Raw genomic sequence first — 20,818 nt, 5'->3', positions numbered from 1 at the left:
AAGGGATGAAATAAAGCTGCCAGTTCCTCAGTGCCCATCCCAGAGGGGCTGGGAGAACGTTCTGGGTTCTGTCAGAGGTTGGACCTGCAGGGTCTCATCCCTGATCCTCCCAGGGTGTTCCCCAAGCCATAAATCCCACCCCAGCATGTTCCTGCTATGCCTGAGAAGCCCCTTCAGCTCTGCCCTCCAGAATTGCTGCTTTTCCCAGCAAACCACTCGGCTTTGAGCACAAAATAGCCCAGGAAGGGGCAGAGAGGAGCTCAGCTCCCACACAAAGCCTCCAGGCACCCCCAGAGCCCCCCGGGCCGAGCTGAAGAGCCTCTCCAGAGCGCTCTGGGGTTAATGGGGTCTCGGGGCACTGGCAAGAAGAGCTGCTCCCACAGTGAGGGGTTGAAAAGCCCCAGCACACGGCTCCTCCTGCTCCTGCTCAGGCTGAGCCTGGCTCAAATTGCCATTTTGTGGGGCTGGGAAATCACAGCGCAGAGAAAAGTCAATAAAAATTCAATTCAGATAAAGGTCCTTTCAGCTCGGCAATGCAGGGGAATTATTGGCTCAGTGTTATGACAGTTAATGCAGTGAAATAAAAAATTGAATTTACACGTATTTAGACATTCAGACTGAATCAGCCAACAAAAAAATCCACCGTTAATGAAATGAAGCTTTTCTTACACTGTCCTTTTACTTCTGACAAATGTTTGTTTTATCCTGTTAAATGTTTACCCTGGTAAGAGACACCTTTTTATATTGTCAGGAGGTGCTGGAACACTCCCTGGAAAGTCTCCCTTCCGGTTCTCCCTTTGCTCCTGCCTTCCTCTCCCAGGGAACATTTCTCCCAGCTTTTTGCAGGCTGCACATCCTTTCCCAGGAGAGGAAAGGAAAAATCTGAGCTGGGGGCTCAAAGGAAAAGGGCTCACCACAGACTGGGGGAAGCAATCCCTGAATTGTCCTCTGGCAGGGGCGGTGTCATGCTCTGGTTCTACCAGGAAAACACCCCAGGTCTGATTCCAGGAGTGGGATGAGGCTTGGAGCAGCTCCCGGTGTCAGCTGTGTTTGGGGTTGTGTCCCTGCTGTCCCTCTGGCTGTGGGGCAATTGGAGCATTTCCCCTTTAGCAGCTCCCAGTGTCAGCTGTGTTTGGGGTCCTGTCCCTGCTGTCCCTCTGGCTGTGGGGCATTTGGAACATTTCCCCTTTAGCAGTTCCCAGAGTCAGCTGTGTTTGGGATCCTGTCCCTGCTGTCCCTCTGGCTGTGGGGCAATTGGAGCATTTCTCCTTTAGCAGCTCCCAGAGTCAGCTGTGTTTGGGGTTGTGTCCCTGCCATCCCTCTGGCTGTGGGGCATTTGGAGCATTTCCCTTTTTGCAGCTCCAGCAGGGTCTGTGTGTGATGAGTGACGACCCCACAGCACATCAAGGACATGAGGAGAGGAAGATCATCCCCACCTTCCCCAGAAGTCTCCATGGACAGCAGCCCCATGGTTCGTTCCCTGCCAAGGCCAGCTCAGGGCCCTGCAGGATTCCCGTGGCAGCCTGCCTCTCTTCGGGATGGCTTTATCCCAAGAAAGGACGGGAGGTATTTTTCCCTCTGCTGACACCTGTGGTTCCCGGGATGTTCCTGCAGGGGCAGAGGTGCCTGAGCACATCCACTGCTATTTAACCCCAAAGGCAGCATTCCCACCCCTCAGAGCCCCGGAGAAGCAGCGTTTACTCACAAGCGATGCGCACGGACGCCTTCCTGCTCTTGGAGGTGCCCAGGTGGCTCCAGGCCACGCACTGGCACCAGTAATCCTCGGGGCCGTGGAAATCCTCCACCTGCTGCCTCGTCACGTTGATGGAAACCTCCCGCACCTTCAGCCCTGAGAGGGGAGAGGCAGAGAATCAGCGGGACACAAACCTGTCCTTTAATCAGCAATGCCCTTTTCAATCAGGGCAAAGCGTTAATTACTTGCACAATAATGTAGTGCCAGTAATTAAATTCTGTAAGATGAGCGGGTCGTAATGCACTGAGTTCCAGGAATTGCCCCCACCGCGATCTTTGCAACTCCTCCCTCAGAATTCTCATCCCTGGTGCCTCCTTCAGCCAGGATGTTTGTCTGGATTCAATCATGTGCAATAAAAATGTCTTTAAAGGACATCTCCATGCCCTTGCAAACCTGTGACCCCTCAGACCAGGAGCATTCCCCCTAGACAGAGCCCAAAGGCAAATTCGAGACTCCAGGATCCTCCCACACCTTTCCTGTGGCACCCCTGGGATGTTCCCCAGACCTGCGGCCACCTCGGCATGGCAGCCTTGGGAGAGGAAATCCAATCCAAACCTGGCACTGGGAACCATTCGAAAGAGTCAGAAAAACATTAAATGAAAATAGAAAACATTCAGGCCTTGTTCTTCCTCCTCTCTCCTCCAGCACAGTCCCTTGGCAGTTATTTCCCCTCCACTGGAAATGGAGGCAAACCCAATCTCACCGTATTTCATGCCTGTGGAGTTTATAAAGCAGCAAGAATTCTAAACCTGAACTCCATAAAAATTGGCTTCCACTTAATCTCAGGCGTCATTAACAGCTGGGCAGGCACTCCTCAAAGGCACTGGGAAGTCACTGTGCTCCTCTGGCAAGAGGAGGGACAGGGTTCACTGGGGACGCTCCAAGAGGGGAAGCTCAGACAAGCTTTAAATCCTGTACAAAAATACAGAATATTTGATACTTTTCCAGCGACAGGAAAAGGGGATTTTTACTTCTTTTCATTAAGCCTGGCTTACAATGAAACCCAAAGACAGGGACAAACCCTTGACAGCTCCCCAAGTTGTCTCCAGAACTCCTTCAGTCCCTCAAATATTTATTCCCATGCAGCAAACAAACACAGGTTTTCTGGCTGCTTTTTGTTTCCCCCGTGTTGATGCTGTTTTTAACAAAACTGTTTACAAAGCTTCCCTTTATTTCCTGACACGGTGACAACAAACCCTGAGGAACAAAGGCTCTGCCAGAGACCCTGCCAGGAAAATGCACCCCCTGAACAAACCATCCCTGCGCTGCTCTGCCAGCCAAAAATCCTTGGATTCTGGCATGAAAAGGTTTTGCAGAGTGATCTGTCCAGGTTTAAGGTAAGAGAAGCTCCAGGGAGTTCCCTCAGAGAGGGCTGGAGTGCTGGGGACAGAGCAGGGCTGCCCTGGCCAAGGGCTTGGGATCCCATTCCCACCAAGAGCAGCTTCCTGGGGGAAAACCCTCCCTGGATTATCCAGAGCTGTGCTGACCCCACTCACACCCCCAGCCCCTGCTCCCTTCCCTCCTGAGCTGCTCTGGGGATTTTGGGAAGCAGCAAAGAGAGGCAGAGGTGTGGGAGCTGCCCCAGCACCGCCCCTGCCCACAGTGACAGGATTTTGATACCAAACAAGAGAAAGTCATCACTTGATGATGAATTTTGGAGAAGCTGAAACCATTTCTTGGCTCCGGGGTGCTGCAAATTTCTGAGCAGGCGTCAGTGAATTCAGGCATTTACAGCTCCAGATTTATTAAGGTGGAATATTCTCCAGCCCAGCTCTTCCTTTCATTGATATGGCGTTTAATTAATCTATAAATCAGCCTGTATTTAATGTGGCAAACAAAGAACACACAGTTTGGGGAAGCTGGTGGTTCAGCGTTTTGAGAATGGGCCAGGTAGGAATTCAGGTCCTCTTAAAGGTCTCCCAGTTCACCTATAGACAAAATAAATGCATCCAAAACTGCAGAATCTCGGAATTGTTTGGGCCGGACGGGACCTCTGGAGAACACGGGGTCTTTGGGGGAAGTTATGCTTTGTTTATGGAGAAAGTACAGCTATTTCCATTTGTTTTAGGAACAACGACACACAGCAAACCTATTGGGAGGGGAGGAATATTCTGCATTTATCACCCCCGTATTTCACCAGCGAACACATCCACCTCCCCTCTGCACCTCGGGAACCACCGGGAAAATCCTTCATGGGGAGTGACACGGGGTGAAAAATCCCTGCAAATCAAAGCAGGCACCTCGTAAAGCACCGCGACATTTACCTGCGACTCCAATAACTCCAATAAGCACTGTGAGCCCAACCCTTTAAATTATTGTGCAAATTAGAACCATCATCTTTTGTTTTACAGTAGAGCCGTGCAGAATATCAAGTGCTGGCTGTGGCACTGAAATGCTAATGGGCTCTGCTGGATGCTCGAGCTGCACAGACCGGTGCTGGCAGCAGATGAATAATTGCTCTCCGTGTACTAAACACAACGGAGCTGCAGAGAACTTCGGCATTTGTCAGCTTTATTTGTTTAAATGAGAAAAACACTGACAGCAGTTATTGCTGTAATCCTTCCAGTTATCAGACAAGGAAACTCTGCGAGCGGGGCTGAGCCTCTGCTGAACCCCAGCCTGAAACAGCCAGGCAGGTTCTGGAGCGTGCAGGAAATGCAGCAGAGGCAAATTCATCAGCCCCTAATTACCAGACTTTCATCACAGCAGCATCCACGAGCTCAGCTCTCCCTTGATGAGGCAGAGCTGGGAGAGAACAAAGTCCCTGCTCTGCCACGCTTGGGAATAAACAGGAAAAGCAGAGGCAGAGCAGCAAAGCCACCACGGGGACACTCCAGGCAAAACCTTCCAGACATCCCCAGGCAGCAGCAGAGCCCTGCAAAACCCTCCCTGTCCTGCTGCTCCTGCTCACTGGGCTGCTCTGAGGCTTTATTCCTCGCCTGTACAACCAAAATCATGGAAAACTGGGCTCTGTGCCCATCACGGTGACAAAGCCACCCTTGGGGAGTCCCTGCCTTGGGACTCCCCGAGTGCCACTGCAGCCCCTCTGCCAGGAGCCCCCGTTCCCTCCATCCAGCAGCAAACTCCTCCAGCCTGGGGCTCTGGGTGCTGCTTTTCAGCACTTCCCCACAAGCTCTCGGGATTTTGATCCCTCACAAGCAGGGGAAGGATGCAGAGGGTCAGACCCTTTAGGTGCAGTGAGGCCCCAGAACCCCCTTTAACCAAAATCCCTGCCTTTGGCACCAATCCCAGAGCAGTTTTCCAGCTGGAGCAGAGCCGGGCTGTGCCTGGGGACAGACTCAGCTGTGGCCCAGACTGGACTCCAGAAATGAGGGCACTGCCAAAAACCCCAACAGCTGCTGCTCCCCTGAGGCCGAGGAAGAGTTCCAAAGGAATTCCTGGCCATGGATAGGACCATGGTGAGAGAATTCCCCTCAGTGCTGCCTCTCTCTGCATTTTTGTGCCCTGAGGACCATTCTGGGAGCACCTGGACACTGCCCTGCAGTGGGTTTGGGTCCAGACCTGTGGGGCATCTGCACCCCTGGGCTAAGTCCAGCCCTGCAGCGTTTCTGTGGTCAGGGGAGCTGGCCCAGGGGCTGGCACCAGATGAATTTTCTCCCAAGCCAAACCATTCCATGATCCCAGCCCTGCTGCTCCGTGTCTCAAACCCTCAGCTCGTTACCAGTCTTGGTTTGTTCTGTTATTAACCCAATGCTTAGAAAACATAATTGCAGCACTCACAGAGAGATTTTCTGTAACCATATGGAAGGAAAGCTTTTAGGGACGACATTTCTCCCATATTGATTCAGCAGTGCCTTTAGAAGTAAAGGTTATGCCTATTAAATTATTTCTGAAAAGGTAACTGCAAAAATTAAAATTCATTCAGATTAGCATTTACAAAAAAAAACCCCTCTAATACGAAACTTCTTCAGAATGTGTCACTTCAAAAGAATGCCAAGCACTACTTTAAGAGGTGTAACTTCTTTTTAAATGGCATTTTTGCCTCTAAAAAAGGAATTTCTTGTGTTGCTGGAGAAGGTGTTGTACACAGAGCGCTGCTGCCAAGGCTGGGGGTTGCCTAGCAATGCTGGGAGGGGAGAGGGGAGAAAGCAATAACAACCAGAATTGTGGAGCCACAGCATTAAATTGGTCTGCAATAGTTATCAGCTAAATGAGAGAAGCTACAGGCTCTGCTCTGAGCTGATAAAATCTCTTGATCACTCCCAAATCTCTCCCTTCTCCTCTTCTCATCCACACATACTGGGCACTGGGGAGAATAACTACTCGGGTTATTCCCACCCCAATTCCTGCCCTGGCTGGGGCTGGGGGCAAACCCTGGGGTCCAACCCAAAAAAAATCTCATAAAAACAGGCTGGGGGCAAACCCCAGGGTTGAACCCAACGAAAGTCTCATCAAAACTGGGGCTGGGGGCAAACGCCAGGCTCCAACCCAACAAAAATCCCATAAAAACAAGTTTCCCTATTCCCAGCTCCTGCTCCAAAGGGAAGCAGAGTAACCCCAGGTCCCTGCAGAGCTGCCTGACGGGGTCAGCACTGGGATTCCCTCTGGGGCTGTCCTGGGAGCAGCTCCTGGTGACCTGGGAGCAACTCCTGCTCACCTGGGGCAGCTCCTGTTCACCTGGGAGTAACTCCTGCTCACCTGGGGCAGCTCCTGTTCACCTGGGAGTGCTCCTGCTTATTCTATTTGCAAGGTCCCCCGTGGCAGGAAGGAATGATGAATCTGACTCCATGTTCTCAAGGCTAATTTATTGTTTTATGATCTATATTATATTAAAGAATGCTATACTAAACTATACTAAAGAATACACAAAGAATACTTACAGAAAGGCTAAAAAGATAATAATGAAATTCATTACTCTCTCCAGAGTCCCAACACAGCTTGGCCCTGATTGGCTAATAAGTCAAAATAATTCACATGAAACCAATGAAACAATCACCTGTGGGTAAACAATCTCCAACCACATTCCAAAAGAGCAAAACACAGGAGAAGCAAATGAGATAAGAATTGTTTTCCTTTTTCTCAGAGGCTTCTCAGCTTCCCAGGAGCAAAATCCCGGCGAAGGGATTTTCGGAAACCATGAATGTGACACCTGCTCACCTGGGAGCAGCCCCTGCTCACCTGTGGCCTCGTCCAGGCTCTCGTGGGACACGTGCTCGTTCTGGTGCACCCACTCCCCGTTGCACTTGAAGAAGATCTGCATGGCGGGCACGGCCCTGCAGCGCAGCACGATGGGGTTGCTCTTGATGATGTAGGAATCGTCCGGCTCCTCCAGGAAATGGGGCAGGGTCCCCGGGGCCGAGGGGATGGACTCGGGCAGGGCCTCACTGTTCTCATTTCCTGAAAGGCAACCAGAGGAAAATTCCGTTTTTCATGTTGTTTCTAGCATCTCGTTTTATTGCTGGAGTGAAAAATCAATTTTTGGGCTTTATTTCGGATTGGTTTTACTCCGGGTTTTATTTAGGGTCGGTTTTACTTTGGGTTTTATTTAGGATCAGTTTTACTCCAGGTCTTATTTAGGGTCGGTTTTACTCTGGGTTTTATTTAGGATCAGTTTTACTCCGGGTTTTATTTAGGGTCGGTTTTACTCTGGGTTTTATTTAGGATCAGTTTTACTCCAGGTTTTATTTAGGGTCGGTTTTGCACCGGGAGTGCCTGCAGAGCCGCTGGGCTGGGCTTTGAAAGGACACGCACATGGAGGGAAAAAATCAAATAATTGAAGTGTAAGGGCTGCCAAATGCCACAAACCAGCATCAAAACCACCAGAAAACGGGGGGGAACTGAGGGTTCAGAAGCTGCAGAAGTCCTCTCAGAATTGTGATCCTCAGCTGCCATCAGGGGCCAAGGGCATTCCTTCAGGATGAGGAAGGTCCCTCAATTCCCAAATTCCAGAGGCCCTGGAGCAGAGGCTTTTCCTTTGGAACAGCTCCCACCCTGTCAAACCCTCCTTGCTGCTGTCAAACCCAGGAAATTCCCATTGATCTCCGGCAATGCTGAATTCATTTCAGCACCTTGTCTGTTTTTGGCGAAAATTCAGAGGAAAGCGACAAATGTGGGTGAGAAGGGATTGATTCCTGCAGGGAGATCAGAGAGCAGCGAGCACAGCCAGGGGGGAGAACAGGACACGTGAAAAACCTTTTTTTTTTTTTTCAAATTAGGAGTGTGAGGATGAAGGGAGCCGGGAGGGAACAGCTGAGGGCACGAGGAGCTGATGGAGCCCAAAGCAATGAAATTCAGGCAGATGAAAGGGAATTGTGGTGCTGTGAAGGAAAACTGAACCCTCCCCTTGTCTAGGAGGCGACAGAAGAACGAGAACTTTGTTTTATTTCTATTAAATCAGGGAGCTGTCCCTCAGCACGGAGCTCTGAGTGTGCAAACGCCCCCCGAGCTGTGCTGGGAAATCACAGCCACCCTCAAAGGACTGCAGTGCTTTCAGCCCCTTCTCAGGGTGCTTTACAAAACACCATCACAACTTCCAGTGTTTTCCTCCCCAGCGCTGATGCCAATTTCCATCTTGTCAATCTTCAGCAGCGCTGCATCCCTGCAGGCTTTATTCAATGCGAGTTTTGTAGGAAAGGACAAAAAATGTCTTAAGATTTTGGTGAGGCTGGGAACTCCCAGGCTCCCACCAAGGCTCCAGCAGCCCTGGAGTGGAGGGGGAGCAGCCGTAAGGATCCCCCAGCTGGAGAACTCCCAGTGACCCCGAGTTATTCCACTGAATTTGCTATTTAGGGCAAGGCACGGAGGAGGAAATCCCAGCCCCACCGAAACCCAGGGCGGATTGCTCCTGCTGGTTGTGTCTGGAATGGGTGATCTGGGTTTTTTTGGGTGTCAGGCAGATTTTGGGGCTGGGAGTGGCTCCCTCTCCATGAAAACTTCTCACATGGCCAGGTAAATCCAGGTGCATCTTTTCCCTTTGACATTTTCCTTTGGAAATCCAAAGCAGCACACACAAAAGCAGGAATGATTCCCCATCCCCTCACACTCACACAGATATTTCTGTGTTTTACACCTGGAATTGCCTGAATTCCTGCTGGCAGGACATTCCTGCTCAGGTGGAGGATATTATTTATTCCTGAATAAATAACATTTTCCCATTTACCTGCAGCAGCCTCTCCCAAAGTGCCCTTAATACTCAGGATTTTACCTCAATGCCTCTTCCTCTTGTGATCACCTCTATTGTGCCCTAACTCGAATTCAGAATTCACATTCCCCCAGAGCTGATTGCAAATCCCTGAGGTTTTCCATGTCAATTTTTGGGATTCAGGTCCTTCAGAGCTACCCAAAAGAAATCTGTTTTGTAGCAGCAGCAAATGACAGAAGAGCAAAGCCTGGCACACAATTCTTGTGGGTTTCATTCCTGGAAAATTACCTTTCAGGAAGGGTTTTGTGTTTTATGCTCTGCACGCGAGGCCAAAAGGGACTTTAAATCTTTTTATGACAATAATAGGAATGAAAAAGAAAGGAGGGGGGAAAAAAAAAAGTTAGGAACAAACATTAAATTCTTCTCTGAAATAAACACACTGCTGTTGTCAGAACACATTAGGAGATCTGGACAGCAGCAGACAGGGATGAGTCAGTATTTCAAAACTGATTAGGATAATTTAGATGTTAAAATGAGATCTTAAACCAGTGAAAAGTTGTGAGTTCTGAAATATCTTTTTTATTTCAGATTAAGAATTATTAAAAGTGAACAGCATTATTCTTTTTGCATTAAAAAAACCCAAACGAAAGCTAAGGTGTCCTCAACAAACCAAGTAACTCATGATAAAAGCAAATAAATCTGGCAATAAATTGTGCAGAGACTTTTCCCAAGTGTCCAAACACACAAACTTCTCTTACACTTTGTGGTACCAAAAAAACAAAGCTCTAAAATCCCAAATGGGGCTGAATTCCCCTCTCTGATCCAGCAGCTGGGATCAGAGGGAGCTCTCCTCCCTCTCTGCCCGGGATTTGGGATTTGGGATTTCCCTCTCTGCCTGGGATTTGGGATTTTCCCACTCTGCCCAAGATCTGGGATTTTTCCTCTCTGCCCAGAGTTTGGGATTTCCCTCTCTCTGCCCAGGTTTGGGATATCCCTCTCTCTGCCCAGAATTTGGGATTTCCCCTTCTCTGCCCAGGATTTGGGATTTCCCTCTCTCTGCCCAGAATTTGGGATTTCCCTTTCCCTGCCCAGGATTTGGGATTTCCCCCTCTCTGCCCAGGATTTGGGATTTCCCTCTCTGCCAGAGTTTGGGGATTTTCCCACTCTGCCCAAGATCTGGGATTTTTCCTCTCTGCCCAGAATTTGGGATTTCCCCTTCTCTGCCCAGGATTTGGGATTTCCCTCTCTCTGCCCAGAATTTGGGATTTCCCTTTCCCTGCCCAGGATTTGGGATTTCCCCCTCTCTGCCCAGGATTTGGGATTTCCCTTTCCCTGCCCAAGATTTGGGATTTCCCCCTCTCTGCCCAGAATTTGGGATTTCCCTCTCTCTGCCCCGGATTTGGGATTTCCCTGATTTATGGGGCTGCCCTGAAGCAATTCCTCCTGCAGGGACACAGGAGCCATTCCCACATAAAAACATTCCCAGTTCCCTCCAACCTCCTTGTCCCGCTCAGGAATTCCTCCCCTTTTGTCTCCTTTTCCCTGAGTTTATAAATCCTGCCAGCAGCACTGGGTTATTCACTGCTGCCCCAGTCCAGAAGGAAAAAGCCTTTTCCCAGCTGGACCCATCCAGGAGCAGAAACACAACTGGAGATGATCAATATTCCAAATATTCTCATTCCTCCCTTTCCATCTGTCCACCCCCTGATCCCTGCTGGACTTTCACCCCCTGCAGACTGAATTTCCACCAGCACCAAACAAATTCAAGTGTCAGCTTTGCCAGGGAAGGCAGGGGATGGAAAAATAAAAAGCCTGTTCCAGAACAGAGCATTTTCTCCTGCCTGGAACGGTTTCCATGATGAAATTGGAGTCATTATTCAGTCAGGAAAGCAGCTTGGTGAGATTTGCCTACATTTGCTTAATCAGATGACCCCGGCCCCCACGCACAGTGGGTTTTTTGGAAGGAGCTCAGAAATGGGTGGAAATGGCAGATTTTGTTGCCCACGTGAAATCCTGGATTGCCTCTGTTGTTTGCCCTGCTTTGCTGAGGCCCCAGGACGGGGTACGTAGCAAAGGCTAAATGGGAGAGCCAGGAACAAACCCCTTCCCACTCCAAAGGGACCTCCCAGCTCATCCCGCTCCACCCCTGCACGGGCAGGGAACCTCCCACCACACCAGCTCACTTTTCTCCATTTATTCCTATTTTTTTCAATGCTTTTAGCAGAATTCCTGATTTTTCCTGGCTGCTGTACAGCCCAAAGCTAGATTTAGTTCCATTAATGAACTTTAAATGCCTCTGCTCAACAATACAGTGGATTTTTTACTGGATATTTATATTCTCCCTATGAGGAAGAACCTTCAATAAATTGGTGAAGCCTCAATAAATCAATGAACCCTCAATTAATCAATGAACCCCTCAATAAATCAGTGAACACTCAATCAATGAACCCTTCAATAAATCAATGAACACTCAATTAATCAATGAACCCTCAATAAACCAATGAACCCTCAATAAAATTACGAACCTTCAATGAATCACCAAACCCTCAATAAATCAATGAATTCTCAATAAATCAATGAATTCTCAATAAAACTATGAATCCTCCATAGATCAATGAAACCCTCAGCACACCCAGCACTTCCAGGGGCAGGTGCTCCTCAGGGGTCTGTAAAGTCCCAGCTCAGCTCATCTCTGGGTTCCCATCACTCCCAAATTCCAGCCCAGCTCATTGCTGTGTTCCCAAATTCCCAGCTCAGTTCACCCCTGTGTTCCTGAATTCCCAGCCCAGCTCATTCCTGTGTTCCCAAATTCCCAGCTCAGTTCACTCCTGTGCTCCTCTCACTCCCAAATTCCCAGCCCAGCTCATCCCTGTGTTCCCATCGCTCCAGAATTCCCAGCCCAGCTCATCCCTGTGTTCCCATCGCTCCAGAATTCCCAGCCCAGCTCATCCCTGTGTTCCTGAATTCCCAGCCCAGCTCATTCCTGTGTTCCTGAATTCCCAGCCCAGCTCATCCCTGTGTTCCTGAATTCCCAGCCCAGCTCATCCCTGTGTTCCCATCACTCCAGAATTCCCAGCCCACACTGAGATCCACAAGTGCTGCAGCTCCACCCCACCCCTGATATCCCACATTAACTTCTCCAGACTCCCCTGCTTCCCATGGATATAAAGGATAAACTTCCAGTGGCTCTGCCTAATCCTTCCCATCAAATATTTGGGCGACAGGTGGAAAATTGTTCTGCCAGCTGAAGAAGACAAAATCCATCCCTCCCGGCAATTTTCCGCAGTGAAAACTCCAAAAAATGAACGTGCAATAAGTTGTGGAAATAAATCTGGACCTTAAAAAGAAAAAGCAAATCCCCCAGCAGCGAGCTGGGGATCTTCAGGTACAAACCCCGCTTATCTGGGAGTTAAAAATCTCATTTCTCCTGCTGAGTGCCAGGCTGAGACACTCGAGGCTGTCACCTCTGCTGCTGGGATCATCCTGAGGTTTTTGGGGACACTGAGCACACCTGGGGACATTCCCTGTGGCTCTGGAGCCAGCCTGGAGGTGGCTGTGGGGAAGGGAAAGGGACAAACCCTGCCTGGGTCAGGGTGGGACACTGAGAGGGGCAGGAGGAGCTGGGAGCAGCCCCTGGACTCTCCTCTGTGCCTGGGAGCGAAGCCAGGGCTGGGCCAGCTCCTCCTGTCCCCGCCAGGAGCACACCCGGTGTCCCTGACGGAGCAGGAATGTTCTCTGCTCCCCAGACATTCCCAGTCCTGGCGTTTTCCCCACACAGCCCCTTCCCCCCAGCACCAAGGGCACCCAAATCCCTGCTCACCCAGAGCCTGCCTGAGTGGCACCAGGACGGGCTGTGGCTGCCCTGTCACACACAGCACTGCTCCTCTGCAGGCAGGGCTCCTCTGGAAGGGCTTTCCTGCCATTTCCCCAGTCCTCATCTCCTTCTCTGCCATTTCCCCAGTCCTCACCTCCTTCTCTGCCATTTCCCCAATCCTCACCTCCTTCTCTGCCATTTCCCCAATCCTCATCTCCTTTCCCCAATCCTCACCTCCTCCTTTCCCCAATCCTCATCTCCTCTCCCCAATCCACATCTCCTCCTTCTCTGCCATTTCCCCAATCCTCACCTCCTCCTTTCCTGCTATTTCCCTAATCCCCATCTCCTTCTCTGCCATTTCCCCAATCCTCATCTCCTCCTTTCCCCAGTCCTCATCTCCTCCTTTCCTGCATTTCCCCAATCCTCATCTCCTCCTTCTCTGCCATTTCCCCAATCCTTACCTTCTCCTTTGCCATTTCCCCAATCCTCATCTTCTCCTTTCCCCAGTCCTCATCTCCTTTCCCCAATCCTCATCTCCTCCTTTCCTGTCTCCTCTCCCAAAGCCCCAGCCCTCAATCCCTGTGCCCCTGCCCCCCCTCCCTTGCACCTTTGTTCCCAGCAAAGAGAAGGAAATTTAACACATCCCCCCTTACCCACCAATTCCAGCCCAGTTCTCCTCTGGCTCTGTCAGAACCACTCTGAGAATGTCAGACCCATTTTATGAACTTGCAATTCTGTGGAATTTATGAAGGGAATTTCCACCAACCACCCCATCCCTGGCTGCAGGAGGGGAGGGCATCTATTTTCCCCAGAGAGGATTAATTTGTTGATAAAACATTGCTGGCCCTTCCTGCGCCACAGAGATGAATGTGCATCCTATTGTAATCCCTTCTGCATCCTGAATTTATTTATATCCCAGCTCCACTTATTTATAAAAATGATGTATTACATTTATTAAATATTAAGTGGGTTACAAACTTGAAGAATCTTTCATACATTTATTTAACATCTAGTTGTTTTTTTTCCTTTGAGCAATATGCAAGCAATATAAATCTTTAAAGGGAAGAAGGATCCTCCAGCACCCCAAACAGATCTGTAACTAAGAGTGTCCCAGCACGGGGTGTGTGAGGAATATCAGACTTCTCTCAATGACTGACCTGACCTGCTGCCCTCAACAATTCCAGCCAGAAGCTCTGAGCAGAGCATTTCTGTCCAGAGCCATCAAAAATGCCATTTGTGGCCCAGCAGAGAGGCTGCAGAGCACGGAGCTCACCCTGAGCCAGCTGAATTCACACCACAAACCCCTCCGTGGGCTCCAGACCTCCAGGAGAAGTGGGTGAGCAAAGCAAGGAGGGGACTCCCCAAATTAACTCCTCTCCTGCTCCAAATTTCATGTCTCACCTGCTAATGTGGATTCCTGCCTCTGATGAGATCTGGGTTCAGTTAATCTTAATTACTGAGACAATGATACGGAAATGCTCATTTGGTAAAAAACAACCCCACAAAAGGAGCTCAGAGAGAAATTCAGCATCATTTCAGCCAGGCTGAGAGAGAAACCAGGCTCCAAAAACGGGGCTTCATTCCAGTGCTGAGAGCTCGGGAGCACAGCAATAATAAATGAGGGAATTACAATTTAGGGACACTCAGGGCTGAGTAAGACATCACAGTGCAACTCTCAACAACTGAGCCCGAAATCCCCGACGAGCTCATTAAAACTGGACTGAGCAATGCTGCAGCTCCTCCAGGTGACTCTGAATTGCTGAGGAAATTGGGCCCATTAAGTATTAATAGACATAATTCCAACATGCAGTGCCCAATTTAAACAGGAGTTTAGAGGAGAAGATTTGGAACCCAGATTTCCCAGTTCCTGTAAAATCCTCTACTGGCTGTATTGGCAGGAATTTCCAGTCCTCGTTGCACTTTGCACAAATTGAATTTAATGATGAATCTTCATGATCTGAAATTTTATTTCATTGTGACTGGGGAAACAAACTTTATCTGCAGTTAAACAATAAGAGTTTGGGATGTAAAATTTTACAATGCTTTTTCTTTCTAACAGAACAAATTTGGGATTTCTGCCCAGTTTTTGAAGTGCCCAGTGTCCCTGACAACAGGAAAGATCCAATTAATTGATGTTTTCTACATGCGCAGAGAGACTGAGCCACAGATGTTTTAGATCTCTCTGTAAATTCCATCAAAGCAACAAGTGACATTTAAGGAATATTTCAATGTTGTGTTTGCAGCAGCTGAACGCAGCAAACAAGGAGGGGGAGCTGGGCACTGGAGCAGTTTTGGGTTCCACACCCAGCCTGTTCTGGCTGCTCCTTTTGTGCTTTTTCAGGGTATTCAGCCACAAAGATTTCCTGAAACAGCACCTCCATGCAACTAGAATTAAATAGCAAAGCATATTGCTAAATAATTTTGTTACAGACCTGTGAGGCCTTGGATTTATTGATGTTTGTAGCTCCCATCAGCTGTTTCGTGCAGATTTTGGAGCTGCCCTCCAGGTAATGTTTGGATAAGGGAATATTTTGCAGTTCTTCTTTCACCCTTCCCTTTCCAGTCAGGTAATTTTGGATAAAGCAGTGAGATATCCCACAGGAAACAGGAGAGCAAAGCCAACCCCACCATCCCCTGGTTTGGGAGGGAGAAAACCTCGCTGCCTGCCCCAGGACATCACAGCCTCACACTCAGGGCTTCCCCCAAGGGATCTTCTGGAACTTTCCCCTTTTTCCTGCCTAAAGCCAGCCCAGGGTGAGCAGGACGGAGCCACCTGAGACCTCCCCAGCTCATCCCCCATCCCAGTCCCATTTCTGTGATAAACCCACCCCAAACCATCCCCCAGGAGTTGTTTTCCCATTTCCCAACTCATTCCCCTTACCCCCACCCCATTTCCCTCGGCAGTGAATCACAGCCCGGGCTGGTGACGCTCCCCTGACTCTGCTGTCACCACCTCACCTCCCCTCCCTGTCACTTCTGCTGCTGTCCCCATCAGCAGCTTCAGCTGCCTGTTTACTCAGCCCCCCGTGGGGGAAGGAACAAAAGAACCCCCCAAAAAAACAAAGGGAAAGAGAAAAACAGCCCCCAAAAAAGCCCCATTTGGAAACGCTCTCCCGCAGGAGCCTCCCACACCCACCGCCCCTACAGCTGACGGTTTTGTGCAGCACAAAGATTAATAATTTTCAAAACCTGACATTTTCCATCTGAATCACAAGCTACTTTTGTGAGAAATCTTTTCCATATCCTGCTCCATGCTGCTTCTCACGCTGAAGGGCATTTTAGGCTGGTAAAACGCTTTTGTCATGGTAAAGACCCGGCGGATTTCCAGCTGGTGGCTCTGCAGAGGAACCGGTGCTGCCAACACCAAAGGATCCCAAAGGATCCTCATTTCCCGAGCCCTGAGATCCTCAGGCACCTTGGAGAGCTCCAGCTCTCCCATCCTTCCCCACCTCCCCTCCAAGCAAAGCCCTTCCTGCTGTCCCAGCTCCCCCTTCCCCATTTCCAGCCTGGCTTCGAGCAGTTTTACTCAATATTGCAGTGTTGGTGGTGGTGTTTGTGAGGGTCCTAGGAATGAATCTGACTCCATACTTCTTAGAAGGTCGATGTATTACATTATGATATTATATTAAAAGAAATAATATACTAAAACTATACTAAACTACAGAGAAAGGATACAGACAGAAGGCCAGAAAAGAATTAATGACAAAAACTCGTGACAGACCAGAGAGTCTGACACAGCTGGACTGGGATTAGTCATTAATTAAAAACAATTCACATGGAACCAATCACAGATGCACCTGCCACATTCCAAAGCAGCAAAACACAGGGAGAAGTGATCAGATAATATTGTTTTTCTTTTCCTCTGAGGCTTCTCATCTTCCCAGGAGAAGAAGTCCTGGTGAAGGGATTTTTCATAAAAATCACAGAGACATTGCAGTTTCTGATCTTTTACAGAATCCCTACAAGGTTTTTATGACAATTTTTTAAAAAGAATTTTACAAAATTCTACAGAATGTTCCAGATCTCCACGAAGGTGCCTGCAGGTGACACCAGCTCTGGGAGGTCCAGGATTTGCTAATGGCTACAAGGTTTTTATGACAATTTTTTAAAAAGAATTTTACAAAATTCTACAGAATGTTCCAGATCTCCACGAAGATGCCTGCAGGTAACTCTGGGATCTCCAGCTTTTGCTGATGGGAAAAAATTCCTGCCTGTGGGATCAGGGAAGACCAACCCCTTTTGCTTCTCTGTTTCATGAAGGGCCAGCCCAGCATCCTGAGAACACCTCCTTTACCCCCTAAGACTGGAGGAAACTTTGAGGGTGAGATTTTGGGTTGATTTCTAAAGGAATATTTTTGCTTTTCCTTTTTTTTTTTTTTTGGCCTCCATGAAATCAGAATTTCCCCTGCTGTCATTCAGCTAACAACCCCAATTTCTTTTCTGCGTGGGAAAAAACGACCCAAACAGCTTTTCCAGCAGATAAAAGGCTCTGAGAAAAAGGGAAGGGAGGGCAGTGATTTTCCTCAGGTCCTGCTCAGGACTGAACTCCTGGCAGAGAACAAAGCCGCCCCTTCAGATCCCAATTCACACTTCAATTTTCCTGAACCTTGTAATACAAGTCATTACATCCTCCATGACTTATCCTCAAATTGCTGGTAATTTTTATGTTGAACAAGCACCCATTTGCAGGGGTTTTCGTGCATTAGGAGCAGGAATATTCCAATTTGGAAGTGGAGGCTGACGGCTGGAGAGGCAGCGGTCGGACTGAAAGCAGAATGGCTCAGAAATACAGAACACACACCTTGGGAGTGGATGCTGGGGGGGTTCATAGCACCCAGAGCTGGAAACCTGATGAAAATCTGCTTTTTTTGTCCCTAACAGGACAGGGCGAGAGGGCGAGCAGCCACCTCTGCGCTCCCAAACTCACCAGCCGCTCTCAGAACAAAAAGCAGCAATAACATCCCACAACACTCCCATTTTTTCTCCCCCAGCACGCCAAAAATTATGGAGGCTGACATGAAAATCTCCTTCCAGCTCCCTGGACAGGATATTTCAGTTGGGCTCCTCAGTGCTGGGACACGTGGGGTTCATGGGGTGCAATAAAGGCTCCAGTGCTGGGTGAGGATCCAGCTCCCCTGGGAGCAGCTCAGCCCAGCTCTCAGGATTGACTGCAGTTATGACATTTTCTGAAAAATCCTTTCGCCAGGATTTTTCTCCTGAGGAGCCTCAGGAAAGAAATGCAAACAAGAACTCTCTGCTGCTGTGGAATACAACAAGTGCCTCTTCCATTGCTCCACGTGGATTGTTTTCACTCGATGACCAATCACAGCCACCTGTGAGCAGCCACAAAATTTTATTACGCATTCTTTCAAACCTTCTAATGATCTTTTTCTCTCTGTTCTTTCAGTGTAGTTTTAGTGTAGCATTTTAATATAATAGATATCATAAGATAATAAACCAGCCTTCTGAAAACATGGAGTCAAGCCCGGTGTCTGCACACATGAAGAGCTCCCAACAGACGGTGACCCAGCAGTGTCCCCCTGGTTCCATCCTTCCCCACGTGGACGTTCACACCCCGCTGCATTCCCTCCCCATCCCTGCTTTTTGGGATGCTCTCCCAGTTCTCAGTTTGCTGAGACAGACACCCTTGGGAGGTGCCAGCAGGTGAGGCTGGCTCAGCTCTGCCAGCTCATCCAAACCCTGCATGGAACCTTCCCTTCCTGGTGCTGCGAGCAGCTGAAAATAACAAAAAATGACAAAAAACCCCAAAAACAAAAACAACAAAAAACTCCCACAACAACAAAAAAAAACCCACCCCAAAACAACAACAAAAAAGCCCACAAAACAAAAAAAAACCAACAAAAAACCCCCCCAAAAATTATTAACAAAAATATATAATAATAGATAATATAATAAGACATAATATATAATATAATAATATTAAAACTATTAACAAAATATATATTAAAATAAAAATTATAAACATTATTAATTATTAACAAAAAAAAATAACAAAAAATAACAACCCCCCCAAAACAACAAAAAATAAAACCAAAAAAACCCCCCAAAATAACAAAAGATAACAAAAAATAGCCCCCAGGTGGTGCCAGCAGCACTGAGCCCCAGTTCAGCCCCGAGCAGGTCTCAGACTGCAGCTCAAAAGTCAAGGAGGCTGAAGCAGCTGCTTGGCTTCAGCTTGTGCTGAGCTCCTGTCCCACCCCAGGTAATCTGGGAATGCACTCCGGGACTGCTGGGGGTGTCTGAGCCCCCCGGAATTTGGAGCTGGGTTCAGACACACGAGGGAAGGCTGGAATTCCTCCCTCCCTGTTCCTCCCCCGTGGCACCAGCTGTGATGGAGCAGCATCCCTGCGAGTTTTCCCTGCTGGAAAACTTCAAATTCCTGCTGGAGAACTTCAAATTCCTGCTGCTTCCCAGCTGGATGCCCTGACGAGCCAGAGTGAGACGCAGCAGGGCACAGCCACTGCAGAGTCAAGGGACACAAACCTCCAACAAAAGCAGCAAATCTGTTCTGGGGCTGCAGCCTCAGCTTTTTGTCACCCGTGGGAGCAGCACACGGTGCCACGTTTCATGTTGGGAGTGGAGAACAGAGAGGAGTGACAGCGGTGACAATTTGTTATTAATAATGTACAGAGCCCTTCCTCGGCAGCTCAGCCAGCCTGGCACAGACACAGGCGTCCCCGGGCTTTGCTCCGAGGCACCCCTTTTCCGTGTGGTTTCTGCACTCTGAGATCAGTAAAATGAACCATCACCAGCCCCACTCCTAGAGCGGATTGTGACATCACCTCTAAACCAAGTGCAGAGGGTTTCCTCTAAAGACCAACTGATCCTGAAGAGCCTTGGGAATGTCACTGGGGCCGTGCCTTGGAAAGGGACAGGCTGCTGAGCAGGAATCATCCCCAGACCCTCCCTGAGTGTCCCACGAGCAGCAAGAAATCCCAAAGAGCTGCACTCCTAAACAAAGTGCAGAGGGTTTCGTCTGTAAGTCTCTGTCCAAAGTTTCTCTCATCTGCCTCACCCCTGTGGTCATTCAATAAAGGGGCATTTGTTTTGATTGACTGCAATCCCCTTTTCCGTGTGGTTTCTGCACTCTGAGATCAGTAAAATGAACCATCACCAGCCCCACTCCTAGAGCAGATTGTGACATCATCTCTAAACAAAGTGCAGAGGGTTTCCTCTAAAGACCAACTGATCCTGAAGAGCCTTGGGAATGTCACTGGGGCCGTGCCTTGGGTAGGGATAGGCTGCTGGGCAGGAATCCTCACCAGGCCCTCCCTGAGTGTCCCAGGAGCAGCAAGAACTCATCCCAAAGAGCTGCTCCCATCCATCCATCCATGGATCCATGGATCCATCCATCCATCCATGGATCCATTCCCATCCATCCATCCATGGATCCATGGATCCATCCATCCATCCATGGATCCATCCATCCACGGATCCATCCATCCATGGATCCATCCATCCATCCATGGATCCATCCATCCATCCATCCATCCATCCATCGTTTACCACATCCCAGAACTGTCCCTGGATGGAAGCTGATCCTAAAGAGCCCTGGGAATGTCACTGGGGCCGTGCCTTGGTGCCTGGTGAGGATTTCTGCTCAGCAGCCTGTCCCTACAGGCTGCTGAGCAGAAATCCTCACCAGGCCTTCCCTGAGTGTCCCAGGAGCAACAAGAACTCATTCCAAGGAGCTGCAGCCATCCATCCATGGATCCATCCATCCATCCATCGATCCATCCATCCATGGATCCATCCATCCATGGATCCATCCATCCATCCATGCATCCATCCATCCATCCATCCATCCATCCATCCATCCATCCATCCATCATTTACCACATCCCAGAACTGTCCCTGGATGGAAGCTGATCCTAAAGAGCCCTGGGAATGTCACTGGGGCCGTGCCTTGGAAAGGGACAGGCTGCTGAGCAGAAATCCTTACCAGGCCCTCCCTGAGTGTCCCAGGAGCAGCAAGAACTCATCCCAAGGAGCTGCAGCCATCCATCCATCCATGGATGCTGCTGAGCAGAAATCCTCACCAGGCCTTCCCTGAGTGTCCCAGGAGCAACAAGAACTCATTCCAAGGAGCTGCAGCCATCCATCCATGGATCCATCCATCCATCCATCC

General features: G+C 49.1%; 1 protein-coding gene across 1 annotated transcript in view; it reads right to left on the bottom strand.

Annotated features, from left to right (window-relative positions):
- The window catches only part of UNC5D (unc-5 netrin receptor D), an 85,072-nt gene that overhangs the window by 44,939 nt on the left and 19,315 nt on the right, over window positions 1-20,818 (bottom strand). Inside the window, exons 2-4 of the mRNA XM_041424735.1 lie at window positions 16,085-16,233; window positions 6,893-7,111; window positions 1,706-1,849 (exon numbers count right to left, since the gene is read on the bottom strand). Of these exons, the coding sequence (XP_041280669.1) occupies window positions 1,706-1,849; window positions 6,893-7,111; window positions 16,085-16,233 (512 nt within the window). The remainder of the gene's footprint in view (window positions 1-1,705; window positions 1,850-6,892; window positions 7,112-16,084; window positions 16,234-20,818) is intronic.

The sequence above is a fragment of the Onychostruthus taczanowskii genome, unplaced genomic scaffold (assembly GCF_017590055.1).
Source record: "Onychostruthus taczanowskii isolate IOZ18803 unplaced genomic scaffold, ASM1759005v1 scaffold84, whole genome shotgun sequence".
Taxonomy (NCBI): Eukaryota; Metazoa; Chordata; class Aves; order Passeriformes; family Passeridae; genus Onychostruthus; species Onychostruthus taczanowskii.
This window is presented reverse-complemented; position numbering and strand designations above follow the sequence as displayed.